Source organism: Chelonoidis abingdonii, chromosome 9, assembly GCF_003597395.2.
Source record: "Chelonoidis abingdonii isolate Lonesome George chromosome 9, CheloAbing_2.0, whole genome shotgun sequence".
NCBI lineage: Eukaryota > Metazoa > Chordata > Testudines > Testudinidae > Chelonoidis > Chelonoidis abingdonii.
The window spans coordinates 39,816,536-39,843,628 of NC_133777.1; the positions used below are offsets into that span (position 1 = coordinate 39,816,536).

Here is a 27,093-nt window from a genome sequence, read left to right on the forward strand (position 1 = left end):
ATTTCAGCTATTTAAATCTGAAATTTCACAGTGTTATAATTGTAGGGGTCCTGACCCAAAAAGTTGGAGGGGTCACAAGGTTATTTTAGAGGGGGTTGCGGTACTGCTACCCTTACTTCTGTGCTGCTGCTGGCAGTGCACTGCCTTCAGAGCTGGGTGCCTGGCCAACAGCCACCCCTTTCTGGCTGCCCAGCTCTGAAGGCAGCGCAGAACTAAGAGTGGCAATACTGCGACCCCCCCCTGCAATTTCTTTTTGGGTCAGGACCCCCAATTTGAGAAATGCTGGTCTCCTCCATGACATCTGTATAGTATAGGGTAAAAGCACAGATGTCATGCGGGGAGATCAGATTTCACGATCCGTGACATTTTTCATGGCTGTGAATTTGGTAGGACCCTAGTCATGGAGAAGCAGCACTCTCACAGCTTTGCTCCCTCTGCCCAGCCATGCTCCAAGTTCAGAGAAGCCCAATCTCATGGAGCTCAGAGAGGAGAGCTGTGTCGACTCAACTCTGCCTTCAGATAGATTTCATGTCAAAGGAGCAAAAAAAACCAGTGGATAAAAAGGCCAAGTGAGAGCTGCGAGATTGTTTAAGCTGCATCAGGTAGGATCTGTGGTATGTATTTAGATGGAATATATGCACCAAAGCTGTTAACATAACCCAGTCGCTATCCACTATCTTTCTTTAAGGACCCCAAAATTGAGTGATGGGTGGAATGGCCTATCCTGTCATTTTGTCCACCAGTTAGGCCTAATTCCTGATGCCAATTTTGGTTCACTGATTGCTGATCCCATTCTTTTCTTGTTTACTAGGCATGATGTTAACTCAGCCCTTGAGTTATATCAGTAGGCCTCTCTGTTAGAAAGAATGAATTAGTCCAATCTCCTTTGTGCACTTTTTTCCATCACCGTAACAGGTGGTATTTTATAACCTTTCACTCATCACAGCTGAACTCACAATTAGGGGAAGTTTATGGGTCCATTTATTACAACAGATCCCTATAGTGAGCTTGGACAAAACACTCGACAAGGCTGCAGGCACAAATCTGCTTCTAGCAGAGGAACTTGCAGCACTTTGATAATGTAACCTGGTTTGCAGAGTTAAACAAGGCCAGTCCAAATCAAAAGACAGGGATGGCTGCCAACTGAGCTAATGGAGGAATGGATAGCAGTGGTAGGTTATCATCCTCTACATGGACCAGCACTAGAGGGAGATGGGAGACTGCCAATGAGTTTCATAGATATTTATGGGCAGCAGAGGAATAGTGACTCATGATTCTTGGGGATCATTCCAGGCTCTGGAGTGGAGTGTTCTCTAGTAGGTATAGACTTTTGCATATTCCCCCTCTCCCCCAAATGATTCCCTTCTGCCCCATCTATTCCATCCTCCCTGCTCTTGTCCCAGTCTCACTCACCTCAGGCTTATCCCAGTTCTAGTCTCCTTGCCCAGTCTCCCCACTTATTTTCCCAGCTCCTCATCCCTAGTCCCCACTATAAGCCTTGCTGGTGCCCTAGGCATGGCTAACAGTATGAACCAAAGTAGGCCTTGTCAGGATAGTTAGGTACAGTAGAACCTCAGAATTACAAACATCTCAGGAATGGAGGTTGTTTTTAACTCTGAAATGTTCATAACTCTGAACAAAATGTTATAGTTTTCAAAAGTTCACAATTGAACATTGACTTAATGCAGGTTTGGAAATTTACTATGCAGAAGAAAAATGCTGCTTTTAATCATAATTTAAATGAAACAAGCACAGGAACAGGTTCCTTACCTTTGTCAAATCTTTTTAAAAAATAGTTTTTTTTAGTAGTTTACATTTAAATACAGTACTGTACAGTATTTGCTTTTTCACTTGGTCTCTGCTGCTGTCTGATTTGAGTTCTTCCAGTTCCAAATGAGGTGCGTGGTTGAATGGTCAGTTCCTAACGCTGAAGTGCTACCGTATCAGGTAACCAAGTACGCACGTTCCTGACTTGAGAGAATGGTACAGAGCACACACAGTTCTCAAGTAACTCCATGAATACATTCCTAAGAGATGGTACAGGAACACCCAGACCCCTTGTAGGAAATGACAAGACGATGGATGAGGATGTTTTGTTTGAGGTACAAGGGTGGCAACAGTTCTGGATTGTAATACATAACTTGTCTGTGTCTCTGTATAAAATGAGAAGTCATAGGAGTAGCAATTTGCACTAGCCTAGGGAATGGCGCTGTGTCAAGAGCTACTGCCTTGCTGCAGGCAGACATGGGTTAGTGTACCTGTAACTGTTGAGTTGGAGCACTAGAACCTTGGTTTGTCGACAATAAACCTGACCAAGCATCTTTCTTTGCCACTGAACTGAGCCTGCGGTCTTCATGAAAAACACTGAGGACTGCAGAATCAGCTAACTGCAGTCTCTGCTGGTGCAGCTAACACCAGTGCTCCATGAATAGCATGGGAGCAATGCACAAACACAACTCCCCCACCCCCTTGTCCAATCTGTTTCTCCCTGCTTTTGGCCTCTAGTTAAGTCTAGTCCATATTTGCCATCCCCACTGACTCCCAGTTCCAGTCTCCTTCCATGGCTTTTTGTCCAATGTCAGTGTACACACCCCCATCTCGGCCCAGCTAATCTTGGTTCTCCTCCCTGCCCCTGCTCAAGACTGGGGGATTAGGATGGGCCCATGACACACTTTCGCTTCACACAGATTATTCTGAGGAGGTTGGGTATTGGCATTAAACGCCCATTGACTAAATGGGTCAGTTCACCCCTCTTCAGAGGCCTTGCTTCAGGCTCTCTGCAGAATTATATGTTCAACTGAAGAAATGATCAGTGATGCCACATACTGTTGAGAACAGATGGAGAAATGCCTCCATTTAGCAAGCTAAGTAGCTCTTGTAGAAGGCTTTGTACTATTTAGCAGGACCTCTTGAATATCTTTTTGAACAAGACTTCTTTCTACTGTCTAGCTATGAAGCATCCATGCAGTTAAGTGAAGAGATTATAGGCTTGGGTGGAGTAGATGACAGTGATCCTGGGAGATTAGGTCGGAGTCTAGTGGAAGTGAAATTGGAGGTTTCATTGACAAGAGTCGGGAGAGTGGAGAACCAGTGCTGGGGCAATAAGTATGACTCTGGCCTGGTCCTGACTTATCTTTAGCAACAAGCTATCAATGAGTGAGACTGGTGGAAAAACGTAGAGGAGCCTGCCTGACCATGTCAGTATGGAACCTGGGCTGTGATCCCATAGAATTGCTGACACGTTGTTGGATTTTGCTGTGGAAAATATATCTGGCCACATCTGGGTGAAGAGACCACTCACAGTGATATGTAAACAAATTGATCAGGTGGTCTGCTAGGTTTTTCTGTATGCCTGACAGGTAAGATGTTTCAAGATCTATTGAACTGGCAATACAGAGCTCCCAAAGTAAAGTTGCTTCCTGACAGAGTGGAGTAAAGCAGGCTCCACCCTGCTTGTTGAGGTGAAACATTGCTACCGTGTTGTCTGAGGGGACTGACAGGCTGCTTCCTCTGATCTGAGATAAATACTTGGCACGCAAGTCTGTCAGCTTTCAGTTCTCTGACAGATGTGTAAAGCTAAGTCCTCTGAGGACCACAGACCCTGTGTTTGTATAGAAGCCAGGTGGGCTCCTCATCCCAGAGCCAAGCCTCCAGTTTGCTCTACAACAAGCCTGAAGTAATTCCCCATAAGAAACAAAATTTATTTAACAAAACATGACAAAGTGACAAGCAGAGCACAAGTTACGGGACACACCAGAATTTTCACCTCCATTAGCATTTACCAACGCAGGCTGGACAAGCAAGCATGACGCACCATGCCATCTCTCATACATGGATCATATCTGCACCCATTTATTCCAGTTGCCTTCATATGGGAACACTCTGCCCATTCTCAGAGTACAGTCTATGGTAGGCTCATAAAATATTGTTGGAGTCTCACTCAGTTTGGAGTCGGTTAGCTCTTCTTCAGGAACAGGTTGAGAGAAGAGAGATATTGCTGAGGGCTTTTTCATGCAGAATCTTCTGATGCAGCCAAGAGCTTCCAAGCCCTGTTGAAAAGTTGACATGTTTTAGCTTAAGAAGTTACACAGAAATGCTAAAACCCAGTAACACGCAGTAAGACTATTCTGTGTGACATCCTTCATAGATTGTTTCTCCAGATGCTTCAGAGAATTAAAAAAATAAGTGAACAGCCCTCGTCTCCACGAGAAATTGGTACTGCTATAGATTACAGCAATATAACTAAACCAATAATGTGAGCCCATGCTGCTGAGTGCATGCACCAGTTTAAGCTACTCTGCTCCTGAATCATGTGTCCACACAATGCAGCACTATACTGATAAAAGCATGCTGCACTCTGGGTGGGTATCCCAGGGGCTGACTGACACTGCTAGGCTCTGTGCATTCTGGGCAAGCCTGAGGCATAGTTGTGGCAATGGCATCAGGATCCTTGAACTTGCAACAAAAGCAAATTGCAAATGTAGCAGATAGTCAAGGGGCTAACTAGCATTTAAACTGAAGGGGAACATTCAGTCAGGCAACCCTGGAGCAGTGGACAATACAGCGTGGATAGCTTTGGGAGGACTAACTACCATAGATACATAAAATGGTGATGCCTCCCTGTGGCTCTTACACCACTATAGCTCTCACCAAATTAGAGTTAAGTCAATTCCATAGGTGATAGAATCAAAAATGTAGCATTGGAAGGGACCTCGAAAGGTCATCTAGTCCCCTGCACTGAGGCAGATTATCTAGACCATCCCCGACAGGTGTTTGTCTAACCTGTTTTTAAAACTTCCAGTGACAGATTCCACCACCTCCCTAGGTAACCTGTTCCAGTGCTGGACTACCCTGATAGTTAGGAAGTTTTTCCTAATGTCCAACCTAAATTTCCCTTGCTGCCATTTAAGCTCATTACTTCTTGTCCTGTCCTCAGTGATCATGCTCCTCTTTACAACAATGATTTACATGAAGACTTATGTCCCCCCTCAGTCTTCTCTTCTCCAGGCTAAACAAACCCATTTTTTCCAATCTTTCATCATAGGGCATGTTTGCTAGACCTTTGATCATTTTTATTGTTCTCCTCTGGACTTTCTCCAATTTGTCCACATCTCTCCTGAAGTGTAGTGCCCAGAACTAGACAAGGTACTCAAATTGAGGCCTTATCAGTGCTGACTAGAGTGGAAGAATTATTTCTGGTTTCTTGCTTACAACACTCCTGCTAATACATCCCAGAATTATGTTCACTTTTTTTGCAGCAGTGTTACATTGTTGATTCTCATTTAGTTTGTGATCTGCTAGAACTCTTTCTGCAGCACTCCTTCCTAGGCAGTCATTTCCTACTTTGTATTTATGCAACTGATTGTTCCTTCCTAAGTGGAGTACTTTACATTTGTCCTTACTGAACTTCATCCTATTTCCTTCAGACCATTTCTCCAGTTTTTCAAGATCATGTTGAATTCTAATCCTGTCCTCCAAAGCGCTTGCTACCTCTCCAGGTTGGAACTCCAGATCCCCAGCCAGCCAGCTGTACACCCACTTTATAATAGGTTTGTCTAGGCCAGTGGTTCTCAAACTTTTCGTGGGCCACTTGAAAATTGCCGAGGGTCTGGGCAGACCACTTAATGATCTTTCCAAATATTGTTTGTGCCATTAGCTAACTAATGTAAAGTGCTTTGGATAAAAGCGCTATATAAAAAAACCCTTAATAATAATAAAAGTTTTTTTTGTTCTTCAAAGAAAAGCATACAACTCATATTTTAATATCACTAGTCGTACCTTTCTAAAGCAGTGGATGTGCCCTCTCTCCCTCACTGAGGCTGGGAAGGAGGGGGGTCGCTCCCCCATCACAGCAGCCACAGAGTTGAGGCCGGGAAGGAGGAGGGTCTCTCCCTCTCTCCCCCACCACAGCAGCCAGAGCTGAGGCTGGGAAGGAGAGCTGTCTCTTTTGGCAGCCGCAGCCCTGGAACTGGGGAAAGTCGCCTCTTTCTCTGGCCACTGGAGCCCTGCAAGCCTCAAATTCCCCTCACTCCCCTCCCATCTACACCCTATTCCCCCCAAGGCTACCACCTCACTTGACATGTGCATCTTCTCCAGGGTCCAGGCTCCTAATTAGTGGAGCCACACCTGCATGGCTCCACTAATTAGCTGGGTGGCCCTTCATTCTCTCACGTGTGACCGCCCAGGCGTGCACCTGAGAGGAAATTATCCGCGGACCACTTGAATGGAGCTCGCGGACCACAGTCTGAGAACCTCTGGTCTAGGCTATGTGTCTCTAGTTTTTTTTTAATGAGACAGTCATGTGAGACAGGTGCAAAAGGCGAACCAAAAGCTTTTTTGATGAGATGTCTGTTGCATCAACCGCTGATTGAAATGCGGTTCTGGCCATCAGCTTACTCTCCTCAATAAGAGTCTGGAACTGATTTGTCTTGCCGTGACAGCTTTTCTACCGTTTGTGATCTTGGAATAGTTCAGATAGTCATACTTAGCCAATAGGACAGGATAGTTTGCTATTCTGAACAGAAGGCTAGTGGATGTGAAGACTTTCCTTCCCAACAAGTCTACATGTTTAGCGTCCTTGTCAGGGGGAGTGGATTTTGGATGGTGTCTAGATCAGGGTTTCTCAACCTGTGGGTTGGGACCCAAACTGGGTCACCAGAATGCTTCAAAGGATTGCTTGGAACTTCTGTGGCTCCTGTCCCATGACAAAGCAGCAGTTCTGGATACTGGAGATTCCGACCCAGGCCAGGCTTGACATTTCACACCAATAGGCTCATTTTAGAAGGCAATCCTAGTTGTGCAGTTGCTCCCAAGCACCACAATAATTCAAAGAACAGGCATGGCAAGGCACATTTCCTATCAACCCCACCAGGCAGCATGCCCCAGCCCTGGCCTAGATGAACCTGTTCAAGGGATGAGACGGGAATTCAGTCTCCACAGTCCATTCACAGTTGTTGGCTTCTCCCCTGGGACTCCCAACAAGGGAGTCTGTTACTGTGGTGTGGACAGGTGAGACCCTTTTGTAACACTCCAGTGGGACAGTCACACTAAACAGAGGCTGAAATAGGATAACGTTCAACATCTGATAAGAAATGTACCTGTAGTATCTCCAAGACAGAAACAGGCTGAAGAACCCCCACATAATGTTGCAGCAAGGTGTTTTCCATTATGCCGGGCTTTGTCATGATGTGATAGAGCACAGCTTCCATCATGCCCTTACACACTGGTTTATTCAGAGTCCCGTCCACGATTCGCCACGGCCTCCCAATGAAACAGACATTCTCACAGGCCCTGCAGAGGGACAGTAAGTTCCACTATGTCAGTTTTAAACATGAAAAATGCAAACTGCTTGCTACATAGAGGCGTCTCTTCCGTCTCCCTGCACTAGCAAAGCACCCATATGAGAAGCAAAAATAATAGCGCACTCATAGATCATCTTTCTGTGATTCTGTGCAAACACATTGGGCTGCAGCTCACTGTCCTTAATCCCTGCAGGGCTCTCCTGAAATAAATGTTCAACCCAGCTACCAGAGTCCCAGGGTCAGAAGTACTGCTTGCTAGGCATCCCCCCTTGCGAGTGATCTGGGAATGAGTTTGTCACAACAAAGCATCCTAGTCATGGCCAGTTTGCTGGTGAGTAACAGTGTTTTTAAGCTGGCAGTGGGCATGGGGACCGGTGCTAGTTTCTATTCAGCTTCCATGGTGGCTTGACCCCAGAGCTGAACTGAGTAAATAAATGTGTGCACGTTGGATGGAAATTTTACCTTAGGGCTCCTCCCACCACATTGCAGATGGTAAGTAATGTGTGTTTTCAGCAAGGGGCTTTAGTTCCATATTATGGTTTCTGCATAGCCCCAGTGGGAATGCTTAGGAAATGCATGAGCAGCAGCTCAGTCAGCATGCTCCCTGACTAGTTGGGAAAGGCAGCTAGCCTATTAACATAAACCATCTCAGTGCCAATCAAGCAGAAGTGCCCAGCTAACGTGCTTGTCTGTTTTTGCTGGAAGCACTGGCAAATACTGGGACAAGGCAGTGGGAGAGCTGGTTACTGTCAAGAGTTACTGGAGCAGTGGAAAAAACAAGTCCCTCATACCGCAAAATACACAGCAACCTCTAAACCAAGCTGCAAAGGGCAAAGAAAGAAGAGATTTGTCTCTTCCCCAGTGCACACACCTTTCCAGGTACCAACAGTCCCAACTGCCCTCCCCCCCTACCATTTTTGCAATGAAGTTGAGCTGACAATATAAAACTCTATAGCACATTAAAGATTATGGGGATAGTAACAAATAAACGAATAAAAACCCACCAGGTAGCCTACCTGATTAGATTGCTCATTCATATAATCTTTAATTCAATACAATCTGCATTTCTGATATATCTGGATCTGCTGCTGAAACCACGGGGCCAGAGTGTGTCACAGGATGCACTTCACATCCATGCCAAAAAATGATGCTAGCTTTTACTCTGCTCACGGGTCCAATTCAAGGAAACAGCTCTTTAATGCCCTACAAGGCTATACAAGAGCCTTCTCTCTGTGTTGTGTGTCAACAGCAGAGATCAGCCGAGGCACTGAGTCCCCTGATTTAACATCTTCGAGGTGACAGCCAGGTTCTTGACTGGAATCTACCACTCTGATATTGTTCTATTCCCTAGACCACTGGTTCTCAAAACTTTTGTGCTGGTGACCCCTTTCACATACCAAGCCTCTGAGTGCGACTTCCCCCTTATAAATAAAAAACATTTTTTAATATATTTAACACCATTAAAAATGCTGGAGGCAAAGAAGGCTGTGGGGTGGAGGTTGACAGCTCGCGACCCTCCTATGTAATAACCTCGCGACCCCCTCAGGGGTCCCAGCTCCCAGTTTGAGAATCCCTGCCCTTGACCCTCACTTGGGGAGCAGGGCCTAATGAGCATTAAGTTTATTTGAGTGTGGGGTGAGAGGATTACTTCTGTTCCTTAAGAACATAAGAATGGCCATACTGGGTCAGACCAAAGGTCCATCCAGCCCAGTATCCTGTCTGCTGAAAGTGGCCAATGCCAGGTGCCCCAGAGGGAGTGAACCTAACAGGTAATGATCAAGTGATCTCTCTCCTGCCATCCATCTCCACTATCTGACAAACAGAGGCTAGGGTTCCTATAAACATTAGGTTCCTTCTAGTGTTTATAATATGTTGGGGACTTTCAGAAGCGCCCATGACCCAGAGACATTTGGAATTGCCATGCTGAGGGGCAAGGAATCTGAAGTAACAAGAAGACGGAGGAGGACAGCAAGTCCCAGTCTCCAGAGTCCTTCCATACACTCTGGGTTCACCAAGGAATTGGAGACACATCTACACTAACACCAAACGCACACTTTCCACATCTGCTTTTGTAGTTGTTATTTTGCTAATATATTTTATTATATTATACATGACATTTTTCTAAATGATTGCATATATAAGCATGATATGCTTATTATTTAATGGTTCTACAGACTCCACTTTACTCACCTTTCCCGTACTGCCTGGGGTAGATGTGTCAAAGAATCTTCTGAAGAAAGATCAGAAAACATGTAATGAGCACCAGACCAAAAAAAAAGAGGACATACAGATTTTATATTAACTGCCATAAATCACTATTCACTATTAATGAAAAAGCAGTAACAGAGGTGTCTGTTTTCTGCTATAGCATGAAGCTATGAGGTTTGGGACTAGTGAATTTACAGGTATAAGCGTATAGCTTGCGAACTAGTCTATATCCCATATGACTAAAACTCCTATGCACCTTTAGAGACTTCAGAACTTTCCTGTGGGTGAGATGCATCATCAAGTGACAAGTTCAAAGCTGTATCTCTCGCTGTATGTTCAAAGCTAGGTATCTGCCCTTCCTCCTCATTAGCTGCAACACTAACATCTTCTGCAGTCTCTTGTTCTTCAGAATTGGCTTTATCCTGCTCTTTATCTTTATCCGTGACAGATTCTGGTCCGTGCACAGGGTGTTGCACATAGTGGCCTGTCTGCTCTCTGAAAAGACCCATTCCTTCATGTGCAACTAACACCCCTTTCACCTGCGTGGGCTCAGTTAAACTTGCATCAGGGGCTGCTTCAGTTGCTCCTTCTGAACAACTCTTTATGTCCTGATGGACTTCAGTGCCATCTTGAAGCCCACCATGTTGAGTCTTGAATCTTTTCCTTGAGGGTCCTTCATCACTGACAACAGGTCTTAAGACTTCGCCAGGCTGTCCCTCTTCCCTTGAAGATGCCACCCGTTCCTTTGGCTCTGGCTGCTGAGAGTTCTGCTGCAAATCCAAGTGAGTTATGGAGTCTTTGCCCTGCAGACCAGCACCACCACTTTTATTCTTCAGACACACTGAATACAACAGCCAGGGTTTGGCATATGTCATTGCAACCAATCGTACAGTGTTCCCTCCCACTTCTAACACCTGTTCCATCTTGAGGAGGTCCTGAAAAAGAAACAAGTTTTATCTTTAGGTAGCGCTGTGTTATACCAGTATGTATCAAAATTTCCTGGAATTCCCATTATTTGTAACCAGTTGCAGGAGTGCCTTGCCAAACCCTCAGTCCCTTTTCAACTCTCCTGCCCTATAGACTTAAAAAAGGGAATAGTTCCCTTGCTTAACTGCCTCTGAAACTACAGCAAAGATTTGAAATATTCCTGTGCACTTTAGAGACTGACCATGGTGCCCTAGGTGAGTGCAGTCACTCATCCAACTTTTTCATCTAGTGCCACCACATTTTCTGGTCTTCAGTGAGACAAACACAGGATGTACGAGGTGAGATGACCATTGGTTCTTGACTAGGAATCTCACTACTAAATTTATCACATAGAGGAAGTAATTCTGCTCACATTTGTTTCACATGGATTAGATGTCCTTCCTATTCAAAAAGAGTGCTATGGAGTTCACATATGTATGGTGATGGAGATGCAAACCAACCTGAATATATTGCTGTAAACTCCTGGTGCGTTCGGTGTCAGCTTCTTCATAGCAGTGGAACTGTTTGCCCAGCTCTGCCTTGTCAATCCCGAAGGAAGAGGATGCCTCAATAACATTACAGATCTCCAGGACAGCAGATACATCTTTGGAGCTATAGCCATAACACTCTGTACACTGGAGGACAAACTGATCTACATCGTAAGTGGCTTCCTGGACTTTTAGCAGCCTGGTAAAAGCATCAGGGAGGCAGGTGATTCCTACAGCCATGTTATCAACCACAGAAGGAACTGCAAAGTAAAACAGAATGAGTGTATTAGACTTGATGAAGACAAAATCTTCCTGTACTAATGTTACCATACATTGGATGACAGAAGGATCGAAAAATCCTTCCAGGCTCCTCTGACAACAGCCCTTAGACCCTTCAATTAAAAATATAGCTCAATGTTCCACATTCACCACTGCAAATTCCTTTTTTCTGTATGCCCTCCAAACTCGTGTATGAAATGGGCTGCAGAAAAGGAACCATCAAGTTGGCTTACAAAGGCTCTAACCCCAAGCCAGTATGAAATATCAGCGAAGGAGAGACTGGACTCTTGCAGTCTCTCTCTCTCTCTAGCTCTGGGTCACCTGAGAAATCCTGTAAATGAACAGATTTAAGAGTGTTCTGCTATGTCTTTGAAGGTGGTCAGTAAAATCACAACTGGAGAGTCTAGGGCAAAAAGACAGACTGGAGAAGTGACTCCTTTGGTAGAAATGAGTGACAGAACCCAATGCAGAGTAGAAAGCTATTGGCCAAGTCTGATAAAGAACATGGAATGGAAGGTCACACCACCATGAAGACACTAGAAAAGCTGGGTATAAATAGGGTGTACTCCTCTGTCTGAGTGGTTTTTGCCTTAACGAAAGGCTCTTTATTAGTTAGCTCCAAACTACACACTGTTTTCAAAAGTGACTTTTCTGGTCCAGGATGCTGGGGGTGGGGGAAGGACAGATATGACACCATTTTTAATTGATTCTTTGCTCCCACCTTCCTTTTTCTGGTGTTTATAGATAGCTCTATTGGGCACTGTGATGTAACACCTGCTCGCCTTTGATGGCCAAAGTCAGGTGTTAAAAAGGAACGGGAAAGTACTGCAATGAGCTGGCAACCTGACTGACCCATACAGGGATTGTATGGTAACAGGACTTCAGGAATGGGGGCTTTCAGTTTCTTGTTGTGACAGATGTGAACAGCATAGGCAGGGACAGCAGCAGGCCTTCCATTACAAACCAAGAAATCCTTCCTGGATACATCTGTCTTGAGCAAAGACCACTACCACTCTTGTAGTTAAGGCACTGGACCTGCACTTTGGCAGAGCTGAGAACTGAATCCAGATCCCGCGACTCCCTGTGCGACCGTGGGAAAAACTGCACTTTCTGCCTCAGAGTTCCCTGTCTGTAAAATGGAGATAAATTTTCCCTTTCTCCCACTCTTTGTCTGTCTTTCCTACTCAGGTTATCTCCTGTTTTGTGTTTGTGCAGCTCTGAGCTCAATGGGGTCCTGATCTTGGATGCAGCTTTTAGACACAGATATTAAACAATGAGTACAGCTGATGACAGGTCTCAAGAATTAGAGTTCTGAATATTATTAACATTTAGATTGCAGCAGTGTCTAAAGGCCACAGCCAGATCAGGTACCGTTGTGTTAGGTACTGTATAAAATACAAAATAAGCGAGAGTCCCTGCTCCAAAGAGCTTTTCAAGGAGATTGGCTCAGTCTCCTTACAGAAGAGGAAACTTGATGGTAACACAAAAGAGATTTTAAAATTAGGAAAGGGACTGATAGGTTCACCCAGTATCAGGCATGTTTGACTTAATGGACTGCACACAAAGAGGGATACACACAAGTTGCTAAATCACCAAGGAAGCTGATCAAAGTAAGGTGCATTAATAAAACTACATTAGAGTCAGAAGAATGAAATAGCCCAATAAGTAGTATGAGAAAACAAGAAGAATCAGATATTTGATAAGCATGAAAGGAGAGGATCCTGCTAGGAGACTGCATAAAAACACTGGCTCTATTCCCTTGAGTTTGCAAGCACAGAATGACATCCATTCAATTTGTTTTACTTGTTTACACACATACAGAAACTAACCTGAGGTACTGAGCCTCCCTGGCATTGGGGTACATCTCAGCTTGACCTTCACTTGGCAAGAATTGATCACGATATTGTCGTTGGGGTTCAGATTGCGCGTGCTGACGATTCCTGGTGCACAGTACCCTCTCATGAGTAAGTAATTGGTATGAGATGCTTGACGAGCTTTTACCTCTATTCTTCGTTTGTTTCCAGAGCTCTCATCCAAGTCATCATCTTCATCATAGTCATCCTCAAGACCATCTTTTGCCAAACTGCAGGAAATGTACTGTTAATCTTTTGCCACTTTCTTCCAAAACAAGAGACTTTTTTCCAATAACTTATTTCATTTAAACTAAATCAGTTAAAAGGATCGATGATGAACACACAACATTACAGTAATGCAACATTCCAGCTATGATTTTAACCACAATCAGGAAACTCAGAAATGAGGTTGCTGACCCAGTCAAATGTATGTATTACAATAAGGTCTTTCATTACATAACACCAAGAAAGATCACATTCTGCTCTGCAATCCAGGATGTTAGTCATTTTCAAAATACAGCCCATAGATGACTGCTTTGCTGTAGAGCTGTTCATAGTAGCCTGCGGAATGAATGCTTAGAACCAGAGAGTAAAAAGGAACTGCAAGAAAGCTTGGAAGAGGGACTCCTCTTTCTGTGAACTTTTAATCTGTAAATTCTTTAAAAACAGTCCCAATGCATCAGCTCCAACTATTGAACAGTCAGGCTACATGGTCATTTCATCAGCTACATTATGGAGCTTTGAGGCGCCTCCCCCCACAGAGGGCTAGATCTGTATCTAGTTTCCATTGTGTTCATCACTCCCTAGTTCCTTCACAGTATGCCTATGTATCCATATTCAGTTATTTGATTATATTCCTGGATTTATGCTGTATATTAATTATTTTATTAGCAACACTTAATGGCAGATCTCTCCTTTCCACTAGCTATCTGGTCTTGTCATTATTTCTTAGGTGTCCCATCATTTGGAGCCACAGCAATTGCATAGGGTAAATATCATGCAAGCAGTTTCTTTTCCACAAATCACAACATGAGTCTCCAGCAGAGCTGAAACCCACATACAAAACATAAAACCACCAACACATGGTAATTCCCTGAAATGGTTAGGTTGATACAATGGCGATGAGCATGTGCAATGGGCGCAGCTAGGCTACGCTGTCCTGCTCATCTCTGAAAACTGTGAAGAAATCTTTGGCAATTCTTTCTTCACCACAGGTATGTACTTTCAGGATAATGTGGAAGTTAAAACATGCCAGTGCTCAGATGAAAGACTAACAAGTGCTGTTAAATCTTCAGGATGCTCCCTGAAAACATCCAACATTGCCACTGGAAAGCATGTGCTGAAATGCAGAGCAGAATATTCCCATGTCTGTTGTCAATTTCATTCAGCAAGTTATACACAGCCCTTATTTGGATCAGAGCATTAGTGTTTACCTTTTGATGACGCCATTCTCCACCATAGTGCTGTCCACCACGATTATTTGGTCTGGGATCCTCACATCCACAGAAATAAGACCCAGAGAGAACAGGGAAAGAATTGCTACACAATGACCTCTGGGGCCATCCATAGGAAAAGCTAGCATGCCTGCTGAATCTTTGGCGCCTTGATCCTTGAATGAAAAGCTATCTGGTTCGTCTGATTTTCCAGTTTCCTTGAGCTTCTCTAGGAACTGGAAGGATTCTGTACAAATTGCACTGGGAAACCGCCATGTGAAGACTCTGGACACAAAAACAATTGAATGAAGATATACAGCGTTTGTATTACTGGGCAGAAATCCCCACAAAACAGCAACTCTCCACAAAAAAAAGAAACGCAGCAGTCTATGTTCCAGGCTGTAGTAAAGCATCCCAGTGCAAAGAAAAACCCTCCATTGGCCTAACAGCTCTTATGCTACCCTCTCCTTAATGCAGTTTCCAGCACAAGGGGCGTGGCTGGAAGAAAATAGGCTTAGTTCCCTACAATTCTCTGATGATCCCCCAGCTGCCATTTCGGCTATTCTAACCTAAGCCTGGGAACTAGATGAAGGCGCACATTTAAACCACCTTTACACCCTCAGCTCCTGCTGTGTGCTCCTTAGCCATAGCAGAGGATCTGGTCCCTCACTTCTAGTTTCTCATTGTTTCTATTCATTGTTAAGTAACAGAGTTATGTATTTTATCCTCTATGCAAAGCATGTTTGGATACATTACTGTGTTAGCTCTATACAGTACAGTAGACTTTGCTGGACACTTACCTGTAGTAGCTTTGAGATAGTTGATATGACATAGGCACAAAGGGCAAAGCCCGGCTTTTCTTTGGACCCAGGGTATGATTAACCCGGCGGCGATTGACCAAACTTCTCTTCTGACATTCTAAGAAAGCCTTCACAAGAATGTCATCCTTGTACCCACGGTACAGCCGAAAGGTCTGCAACACACACAGTTCAAATGCCAGATTAACAGCAAGGATACATTAATAAAATCCATATATTGCAGTCCAAATCAGAAACTCTTCAGCTCTGTAGAGCAATGTTAAATCCAAATCAGAACAGTGACTCAAGGCAAGTTAGACGGAGGGCAAAGTCATTCCTGTATGTCTAGATGCTGTTGTGGGGAGAAGCACTATAAATATGATAGTCATTACTGAGATACTGGAGTGAGCTTTATGGGTAGTGTCAGGTACTGACCTCATAAATACCAAGCATTAACTCTCTATTCTGTTGTGTTTTTTTCCAGAGACCTAGTCACTATCACAAATAACAAATTATTTTACGAGGTACGCTACTTATGGAGAAATTTATACCCAAATATAACAAAAGTTTCACTTGTTTGCTCAAGAGGCAAAACAAATTCCATTCAATTTACATGGCGGTTTGCGTGCATGCAGATCCTGGTAAGAACTAGGAAACCATTTATTTGGAATTAATAGCCTTGGTAATCAAGTCTGTATGAGTTGTTTATAAATTGTCAGTTACATTTTGAGTATGAAACCACAAATCAGAACTTACAGTTGAACGTAAGTTTAAGGACATACATACACGTTTACATTGCATTTACAGGGTTTCCTAGGAACCGAAACCAGTAAATTCCAGTGATGTGAACCAAATTCTATAGAACTTTGTAAACAGAGTGCCTGTTTGATATTTCAAAGGTAAGTATTGAGATCAGCTTCTGTTATGATTGCACATTTAAAATTCTTTTATCTGTTTTTCTCATTAAAAGTATCACAGCACTTTCAGTGCACTTCAGATGTTTGCGTAATTATCTATGTAGAAGTATGCCATGACAGACACAATCCCATGTAATATTTTTGGGAACCTCATTTTATTAAACTTATGAATGGTTTACATATGATTGTGTTCTTCTCCATGAAGGAGGGTTACCACAGTTCCCACAGGAACTAAAAACAGTGGGAGGAGATTAAGGTGAATCACTGAGACTAAACAACTCTAGAGAGGTACTACCCCCTGGGGAGGCTTGCATATACTGGTTCAAGATGGCTTTTAGGCAGTCTGGCTTGCTAGGGATATAACAGTGTAAGACATGGAGCTGTGCAGCCTTAAACTCTCCAATCAGAAGGGACTGGGACAAGGGTCCCCAGCCAAAGACAGGTGATGATAGGAGACTTGAGATCTGATTGGGAACTCCTGGAGTGGATCCCAGAGTGAAGGGGGAGAGAGAGAGAGAGAGGGAGGGAGGGAGGAAGGGGAATACAGGTGTAGTTATGCTGAAACAATTTCAAAGGTAAATACTGAGATCAGGTCCTGTTAGAATTCCAAATTTAAAAAAATCTTTATTTTTTTCATCATTAAAAGGATCACAGCATTTTCACTACTCAATGATCTTTATGGAATTATTTATGTAGAAGTATTCTGCAAGTTGAGAGCCATGAACCAGTCTTGAGCTTGGAGCGATGGAATGATGGAGGGAAGTGTTACCATTCTGAACCTGAGACATGTACATATTTGTTCAGTCTGCTCAAGTCTAAGATAGAAGAAAGAGGGTTTTTATCCTTCGAAATGAGGAAATACTAACAGTAGAAGCCGTTACCCCTGTACTCTGGAGGAACCTCCTTTACAGCTCTTAGATGAAGCAATGAGACCACACTGCTGATTGTAGTAGGTTCTTATGAGAAGGGTCCCTGAAGAGGGATGGGGAAACTATGGGCAATGATCTCTAAAATCCATCTGTTGGCTGTCAGGGCAGGCAACATCCAGTTGAATGGGATGAGGTGGCTTCCGAAGGTTATGTTCTCTCTAGACTGGGTTTGATGCAGCTCTCAATTATCTTATCAAATCTGCTGACTTGTCAAAGCAGCAGCGTGCATTGCCAGGGAAGAGGAAGGTTGGTGCCTCGTGTTGTATGGTGCATGCCTTTTGGCTCGCTATTTCATCTGTCTGGGCCACTAAGATGGTGTGTGCTGTCTCAGCCGTGGCTGGGCATGGTATGGCTTGCAGTATGAAGGAGAGGTGTAAGTCCCCAGAGAGTACAGGGAGCACTGGAGTCATTCAGTGAGTGAGGAGTGCTGTCCATCCTCTTGATGAACAGCTCTGTGCCCTCAAAGGACAAGTCCTCTATCATGGCCATGGGCTTTAAGAGGGAACAGAGGGAGCATTACAACTGCCCTGCCCTTTATGCCCTTATATGGGAGCATGCAGTAGTACCAGACACGTGTGGCCCCACTGGACACTGCTAGTCACAAAGATCAGGTTGTGTGTCCAGGAAGTGCATGAGCACCTACAGTGGGATCCACTCTGACAAACTTGAAGAACTTTGTTATTTCCATCACAACGTGTTGCAGAAAAAGTGAAATAAAACCAAAATTGTGTGGTACCTGAAATGACTGGCAGGACTTCATTTGATTATCTGAGAGTGCCAAAGTACTCTGAATCAGGTTCTGGAGCACTAGGAAGTGAATATCACAGATACTGAAAGAAAACAATCGCATTACATTATTCAAGACATTCTGAGCATGAAGCGCCCCATCGTTAAATGAACGCAGTAATATTTAAATTGAGTATTTGCCTGTAATGTTTGCATATGCGCACACACACATACAGTTTGTCACAATGTTGCTACATCTGAATTCCTAACGAAATGCGGACATTTCCCTATGTGCTACACTTTGTTTTTTCAAGAACTTTATATCAGGCCAGGATAGTTGGATCATAGCTCCTCCCAATCAGCCCATGGAGACAGAACTCTCTGTGTTTTTGATGACATCACATTAGCTATCTCCCATCCTTCATTTGGCTGATTCAGAAGCCATACGCATAACAAAAACAGACTGACACTATACTTTAACAAACATAACACTTCAGTGAGCTTTTTTAATGACTCACAATAAACAATGGGTACCAACATTCCTAGAGGGTCTGGATTGTTATAGATCTTGAATGAGAATTACAGGTAGAGAAAGCTTCCCCTTCTCTCTTCTATACGTGTTCAGAAGCTTGGGACCTTCCAAGACAGTTTGCAGCCTAATAATACAGGTGGAATTAGTGCTAACTGCTGCCTATAAAACCCTTCTGCCAAAGGCCACAGCTGCAGAAGTAGGCACTCCTCGTCTCTAGTGTTTTACAAACAAGAAGGAATGTAATACTACTTATGACTCCATTCCTTAGACTAGGTGGAGAAGATTAATTTGGGGATAGACCCGGGACTAATTAGCTGAATTTAAGAAACAGAGAATGTAAGATGAATATCCAGAAAAGGCTTCCTGAGAATGAACCTAAAGGCTGTGGAACTGTCTCCTGCTGCTTGGCAGCCAGAAAACTAAACTGGACAAAACTCTGGTAAGCGTATAATAGAGGAAATTCTGCTCTGGCAGGAAGATGGGGTGGTCTGATACCATGGTCACGAGCACACTTATAAACACCTCATGTCATCGTGGAAGCTTAAGCTGGTAAAGCTGGCAGTGGGAGCACACCACACCTGTGCTCCATGATCTGTGCTGGCTGCCCGCTGATTTCAGGATAGAATTGAAATTGCTAGTTTTGACCAACACAGCCCTAAATGGTTTGGAACCCAACTTATTTGATACGTTGCCTCTCTCCTCAAGACATACCGCTGCAGCTGTAATCAGTGAAGGTAGGGGGAGGGATAGCTCAGTAAGCATTGGCCCGCTAAACCCAGGATTGTGAGTTCAGTCCTTGAGGGGACAATTTAGGGATCTGGGGCAAAAAATCTGTCTGGAGATTGGTCCTGCTTTGAGCAGGGGGTTGGACTAGCTGACCTCCTGAGGTCTCTTTCAACCCTGGTATTCTATGATTCTATGATTCATACTTCAGTTGGATTCCCATAGATCAAACTTCATTGCACCGTGACTCCCTTCTGACAACAAAAATTACCACATGACCCCAGGAAGGGGGGTGGGGGGGGACTGAGGTTGCTGAAGCCCTGCTGCCCTGTGTGGGGCAGGCCAAAGCCAACGCGTGAGCCCCACTGCCCAGGGCTGAAGCTGTTGGGCTTCTGCCCTAGGCAGTGGGGCTCAGGCTTTGGCCAGGCCCCAGCCAGTCTAAGCCAGCCCTGGTGACCCCATTAAAATGGGGTCCCAACCCACTCTGGGGTTCTAACCCACTTTATGAGAACTGCCGGAATAGATTTTAAAAAGAGTGGGAGTGGATGGTAAACTGATCTCTGTGTGAGGCCCTCAGCTTTGGAACCAGCTTGCCTCTTGGTCTGAAACTGCTTGGACCTGACTGAGTTGCAGGGCATGCTGTGAATCCATCTGTTTACTAAAGCTTTTGGAGAGGAAGGGGTTGATGGGGAATTGGTGAAAGGCTTTGTTGGCTGTTAGTTTTAGAATCCTCTCTGTAGCCTACGTCAAAAGTGCCTATAGCCTTAACACAACCAACTTAACTCCCAAGCTCTAACGGAAAAGCCCTATAACTCCCCCTCACCTGTTGAGAACATCTTGTTTGATGCTTTGATTTGCTTCATCTCCAATGGCCAAAACTCTGAACCTGATTAAGAGAGAGTAAAAAGGGAACATTTAATACAGAAAATGGTATGCCCTGTATCACACACAGAGCCTCTGATTTTATATTAACCCTTGAAATGCTGAAGGCTGATATTTATCATTGTGAATCTTGACACACAACCTGCTAAAACAATGTTGGGGAACCACCTGTCCTAGCAGACCTCAGCAGAGATGCCAAGGACTGAAAGAGATGTGGAGATGAATTCCCCTGTCTCTGTTTGTCCACATCCAGACTGAAGTACATAGGGAGAAAGCAGCCTGGAGCCACTGTCTATGCTGTGGATGCAAAATACTTCAGGGCTGGTGTGTGGAAAGAGAGAGAATTTTTGTATTAGAGAGGGAAGGCATCTGCTCTTATCCCCTGATGTGAAGGAGTGGAAGGGACTTAAATGTCCTTTGGTGCTAGGATGTCTAGTTCCCAGTCCCAGTGTATTCTGCAGATGTGCAGTTGCTCTCAAAGTCAGGGAAGTTAATGAGGTGACTAACTTTGGGACACCAAGAGGATAAGGCCAACATTTTCATGCTTGGCTACTTAAATTCCCCATCTGTAGATGGGCACACTGATACTTATCTTCCCTTGGAAAGTGCTCTGCAATCTATGCATGAAAAGTGCCATATAAGTACTAAGTATGATTATTACAGCAACTAGAGATGTGATGTGTCCACTCTTTTAGGAATCAACATTAATAGTTCATTTTTATTTAATGGAGACACCAACCACAAATCCCAGTGTAAAATCATGCCACCTAATTTGTGCAAAACAGTGAGTGGTTTGCGACAGTTATCCATTACCGTCACACAGGGTACATCTAAGTACTCAAAATGTTTTCTCTAATAGAAAAGTTAAAGATATGAACGACATTAATGAAAACTATAACAAAAATTTTCAATATAAAATGCAGATTAATATCTGGTGAACTGATGAGAGTAATTAAAACGTAGAATCGTTATTTCAGAAGTGTATGTTAAATGAACAACTTTTCATTGAAAACTGAAAATTTTTTGATACCATGATTCCCGGTGCTCTCAAAAAGTCTGAAATTCTTGACAGCAGACTCTATATCTGGTCCTGATCTCATCTTTGCGTCTGACATGAGAACATCTTAAGTAAAATACCTGCCATACAGCTCCTGCAATGTATCTGGAATTTCGAGTTTGGGATTCCCAAGGGTTGAACTGAATTTCTCTTTAAGTCTCTCCACAAAGTCTTTAAACTCTTTTGCACACACCTTTCAAAACAAGAGATTGAAATATTAAACACTTAACAGGTATGTTTCCTACAGCGCAAAGGGGCAGTGAGACTTCCCTATTTTATATTCATAACTGGAAGACCCATTGCAAATGGCTACAGTTTATGGATTAGCAAGTAGGGGAAGCAGCACAGTAAATGAGCCAGGATAATGTGTCATGAAATGTACTCTGTACCTTTATTTATTTAACAAATGCTGTTTCATAGTTATGAGTAACCAAATAACATATGAAGTATCCAATCAAAAGTGTATTCTGTAAAAACAATGCTATCTCATTACCAGTATGACAGCTTTCTTAGAAGAGCCCTGATTTAAACCTCATCTGGTTGGAGATTTTTCTGTGTACCAGCCATGTTGCACAGATTATCAGACTGTGAATTTGTGAGGTTCCACTATTTGTCTCTTCAAACAAATCATGTTTGGCTTCTAAAAGCATTGCTGGAAAGAACCCTAGTATATTGCAGGGGATGGCTGGTCCAGAGATCCCATTGGGAACATTCCATTTGGTTCCAGAGAAAGAAAGAAACAGGAAGAGAAATGGAAGAAAGAGGGAAACAAAACAGTAACAGCTGGAGGCAAAGAAATGTGAAAACAACAGAGATTAGACACTCATCCCTCCCCCTTCTCTTTGTTATAAAGGCTGACACTAGAAACTAAGCTCACAGTTTGCTGAAAAAGGAAGTTTTTCCTTTGCAGTTTTTCCCTGTGAGGTTTTTCTACTCCTTAACATCTACTTTGTTTTTTCTTTCCTGTGCTGTCTGTGAACACAGCAAGGGACAAAGTGCAAGTGCAAGAAAGGTGGTATTCTCTTCTAAAGGCTGATACTGCACTCTGGTGGCACAGTCAGGTCAGCAGGCTTTTAGGTTACGAGTCTCAGTGCTATTTAACAAGCATATACTGGGAGCACAAGCATCAGAAAATCCTCTCCATTCTCTTTAGCATGCAGGTCACATGCCGGGTGTAGCTCACAACCAGAAGCAGCAGGGCACTCTGGTTACTTTAGATGCTGGCTGCCCACGTTCCAATAGGCAAATCAGGCCTTTTGGTGATGTCAGGTCAGGATGAGTCATGGGGACGACATTGCCAACATCTCATTTACATCTACAGGATCTATAATTCCAGCATGCTGGGGAACGGGGAGAGAGAGACTAAATTATTATGCTGGGAAGCAGAAAGAGAGGAAATTTTGACTAAGTAAATACTACAGGCAGCAGGTGCAGAGTGCTTCACCAATGACCCACCCCTCCAGCCTAACTGCTGTGCTTTGCAGGCTGCTCCAAAATTTGTCAAGGTCCTGGACTGAGTCTGGGAATAGCTCCCATGTCAACTAGATAAAAAGAAGTTCAGCCACCTCTGCAATGCTTCCAAGGGTCTCACCCAGGCTAGAAGAGAAAGATGGCACTTTCTTGTGCAGCTTGAGGAGAGCTAGTGGCTGAATTTCACATAGAAATACTCTGGCCATGGCCCTCAGTGCTGAGAGGTGGCTGGGTTGCCCTTTTTGTTAATCAAGTGAACTCATGTCCAGCACTGCACCCATCCTCCATCATCCCAGCTCTCATCTCTCCCAGCCACTCTCTAGCTGAGCATCAGAACACAGTCAGCACTGCCAGCCTTGTAAGCAGATTGTCTCATGCTGCTTGCCTGCCTACCACCACCCCAGGCCTCCTTTCAGGATTTTCTGCTGTCAGCCTCCAGCTAGTTCCTTGGATACCTGGTCTTGTCTCATGCCAGACCATGTTGCCTCCCTTCTGACTTCTAGCCAGAGTATTCAGACAATAAGTATATCAGGAAATCCAGGAGGCACCAGAAATGCAAGACAGAGAAAGAGGGAGGCAGAACACTCTAGGGGAGAGCTGATTCCCAAAGTTGTAGCATGGGCTTGGCTGAGAACTATTCCTCATCTCTTGGCCTGCAACACCCATTAGCCTCACTCCACAACCTTTAGGAATCAGCTGGTCACCACACCAGCAGCCCCATAGCTAAGGGTTAAAACAGCCTAGCCACTTGCAAAGCACAGCAGCTGGGCTTGGTGTGGCTGGTCCATTAAGAGAAAAAAAATCAAAGAGGCAATTGTTGTTTTAGCCATGTTCACCTCCCACTCTGTACTGTAGGGGTTCCACTGGGAGCTAATCCTTTGATAAACAAAAGGAATGGCCAGATAACAGTGGAGCTAGTTGGGAATTTTCCAACAAAACATGTTTTTCTATAATTAAATGCTAACTAGTCAAAACCCAAACTGCAGAAAAGGCTGGATTCAACATATCTCGTGATTTGAAATACATTTTGAAAAAAGTGTTGAACTAGTCTAAAAGTCCCATTTTGACATTTTCAAAATGAGAAGTTTCATTTCTTGATTCAAAATGACTTTGTTTAAAAATGTTTAATTTATACTACAAAAGGTAACAAAGGAGGTGAAATGAAAACAAAAATGCACTGATTGGCCCAATCTGAACATATTTTTAGTATCAATTTGCAAAAGGGAAAAAAAGTTTGAAATTGACTTTTCATCTCAATTTGGAAAAAATTTCAAATTTTTAAAAATTATCATGGGATGGGTAAACTGTTTCCCACACAGCTCTACATAACCAGTAACGAGACTGGTGGGGAAGATTTGGGGCAGCTGACACCAAATGGATAATCTGTGGAAGCACAAACTGGTTTAAGAAAAACTAGCTTTGAGGATAGCTTGATGGTACAGATCTGTATGCTAGGCATCCAAGGGTAAAAGCAGGCTCTCCTGCTGCACAGAAGTGCTGCTTTCTTGCTATTTGGAATGCTAACCATGTCTATCTAACTCCCAGAATAGCAGCGATGTGGAGCATGAGTCTGTTTTTAGGAGGTTGACAGCACAAAGGGAAGAGACAAGAGGTGAATCATAGGAATCCATATACAGTTCCATGGAAATGTTATGTTAACCACTCTGTCTCCTTTTAGAATACCTTTCCTCCTACCTGTGGGTCTTGGTAGTTATCTTCCCTCTTCATGAAATCCTCAATAAGAGATTTATCTTGGTAAACTTCAGCAAGGCAAACTCTGCAACAAATAAGTGTAAAAGTGTTCACAAGTCAGTGTGGGTCACAATTCACAACTCGGTGCATCAGAAAACATGCACATAACCGCTTATTTGGTTTGTCATTTCTATGCACCCTGGAGTACAGTATCGACGCTGCTGACTGAGAAAGTCTGCCTACTGGATCACACACATGCCAACGTCTTCAGTGCAACTAACCCCAACAATCATATCTTCATCTAAGACCTAAGTTCACTTTTGTAGGAGAAGCTTCTCCATAATGTGAGCATGCTACCATATAAGAATAAGGTAACTGGCATAATAGGATCCCATCACCTCCTCATCTCTTGGGAAAGAAAAGGGAGAGAAAAGTAGATCTCTGTCTGGATGGGAGGAGCGATGGAGTCTGAAATGATGCATGTCTCTAGAAATCTAGTTGTAGCTCTGTCAGTCCCATGATATTAGAGAGACAAGGTGGGTGACGTAATATCTTTAACTGGACCAGTGTTTGTTGGTGAGAGAGACAATCTTTCACGTTTACACACAGCTCTTCTTCAGAGCTGGGAAATGTACTCAGAGGGTCACAGCTAAATAAAAGGTGTAACAGACTGTTTAGTGTAAATAGCTAACGGACCTGAAGAAGAGCTCTGTGTAAGCTCGAAAGCTTGTCTCTCTCACCAACAGAAGTTGCTATAATTACAGCTATTACCTCACCCACCTTGTCTGTCTACTGTCTAGTTCATCTGAGACTTAGGACACTCAGGAAACACGCTTGCTAGAGAAAGATGTAATTATGAATAAATGAGGTTTTCTTGTGATATTTCATTATTTTAGCAGAGCACATTTGTCCTTCTGGCATGTCCCTATATCCCAATGACAATTAGTTTCAAAAGATCCTGAAGTGCAATCAATAATACCCTAGAATGCAGGTAAACTGGACTAGCTGATCTGTACATGTTAAAAGTTCTCTAGCCAGTCCTACATCTGAACTTCAGCAAAAGTTACCGGTACATCTGGTGGGTCTGTCTTCCTTATTGTTACTACTTTCTATTTGCTAGCTGAAGACAAGTGTCAGAGTTCAGAACCTCAGCCATTTTTGAGTCATTAATTTCATCCCCCCTGTTTAGTAACGGAACGACTTCCTTCATTTCCCTTGATATTTTCATAAAAAGCCTTTAAAATAAGTTTTATTTATTTTTCAGAAACAAGAATTGTCAAATGGAAGATGTTGCAGAGACAATTCAGTGTAATTATAAGAATACCACACATGTATACTTATTACTATGCATAACTGATCTGCTGTTACACACCAACAGAAGCAGCCAAAGAGGGAATCTCATCTATCAACTGTAGATGAGATTTCTGAGCATTATACGATTTTGATAATGGGAGATATGAATGCAAAGGTTGGTAGCAGACATGGTACACAAATGAATAATGTTGGCCCACACAGGATTGGAACAGCAACTGATAATGCGTAAAGGTTAAGAACTTGCTATGAGATGCTCACAAGGTTACATGGAGTTCATCAGATGGTTAAATCAAAAACCAGATTAATCACATCATCACCAGTAAAAGGCACAGACCATCACTGATGAATGTTAGAGTTTATAGAAATGCTAAGCGTGGCACTGGTCATGAACTACTAATGGGAAAGATGAAGATTAAGTTGAAGTCCAAGAAAGAGAGGGGTGCAACTGGAGCAAAATTTGATCGTGATAAGTTAAAGGATAGCTCTGTGAGGGAGGTATAAAAAGTGACGCTTGGAGTACATTTCAGGTCATTAATCTGATGATGATGAAGACATCTCACTACAGGCCAGATAGGAAATATTCAAGGAAGTAATAGAAAACAGTGGAGGAAGTTCATGGGAAGTTATCGTACTAGTGGCAGACATGTGAATTAAATTACTTTCCTCTTTGCTACCTTGAAACATTGGTGTAGGCGATTTGGAAAAAATGCCAAGACAACAAAGCGGCTGTATCTTGGAAAAGAGACAACAGATAAAGTGTCGACATACAGTGGTGGTGAAGTCATAGAAAAAAGTAAATCTTAAGTGTACCTAGGAAGCTTGGTCAGTGCCAATGTTTCCATTGATGATGAAGTTAAAATTATGTTGTTTTAGCTACAAGTGCTGCACAGAAATTGATAAAATTATGGGCTGATAAAAACATTACATTTGGAACCAGAGTGAAAATTTATCAAACCAGTATACTAACAAAACTACTCTACAGTCTGGAAGCAGCTGCATTAAAAACAGGAGGCTGGAGGCAGCAGAGATGAGAATACTCTGAAAGGTGGGAGGTGTAAAGCTGAATGCTTTTAAGACAAATGAAGTTAGAAGGAAAGCAGAATGGGAAATCCAGGTACAGGACTGCATGCAGTTGAAAAGATTACAATGGTAAGGACGCTGAAGAAGACAAACAGATGATACAGTGCCAAAGAAAATAATGCAAAACAACAAAGGCCAGTATGACCGAATAGGTGGAGGGACATTGTACGCAGGGACATGACCAGGCTGGGTTTCATGGAGGAACAAGCCAGGGCTAGGAATGAATGGTGATGCTGTATTGCTCCCTGTGTCTGCAAAGGCACTTGGAGATAAAAAGATTTATTCTAGGCAGAGCAGGTAGTGTCACCTATTAAGATTACCTGATTTCCCATCATAAAACCCTTATAGCTTTGCCAAACTTTAAGCTCAAGCTGAATTTTTTTTTTTTTTAAAGTTTCAGTCACAACTGCTCACCTGTTTCTGAATGAAGTTAGGGAAAAATGTTT

The 27,093-nt window shown here is 43.3% G+C and overlaps 1 protein-coding gene across 1 annotated transcript in view; it reads right to left on the reverse strand.

The window, feature by feature from the left end:
* Positions 1-3,680: 3,680 nt before the first annotated feature.
* GTF3C1 (general transcription factor IIIC subunit 1) overlaps positions 3,681-27,093 on the reverse strand; it is a 75,816-nt gene continuing 52,403 nt past the window's right edge. Inside the window, exons 26-37 of the mRNA XM_032794656.2 lie at positions 24,257-24,338; positions 21,172-21,284; positions 19,976-20,038; positions 17,908-18,001; positions 15,329-15,501; positions 14,529-14,813; positions 13,072-13,325; positions 10,937-11,223; positions 9,766-10,444; positions 9,492-9,531; positions 7,098-7,290; positions 3,681-4,049 (exon numbers count right to left, since the gene is read on the reverse strand). Coding sequence (XP_032650547.1) covers positions 3,837-4,049; positions 7,098-7,290; positions 9,492-9,531; positions 9,766-10,444; positions 10,937-11,223; positions 13,072-13,325; positions 14,529-14,813; positions 15,329-15,501; positions 17,908-18,001; positions 19,976-20,038; positions 21,172-21,284; positions 24,257-24,338 — 2,476 coding nt within the window. The 3' untranslated portion in view covers positions 3,681-3,836. The remainder of the gene's footprint in view (positions 4,050-7,097; positions 7,291-9,491; positions 9,532-9,765; positions 10,445-10,936; positions 11,224-13,071; positions 13,326-14,528; positions 14,814-15,328; positions 15,502-17,907; positions 18,002-19,975; positions 20,039-21,171; positions 21,285-24,256; positions 24,339-27,093) is intronic.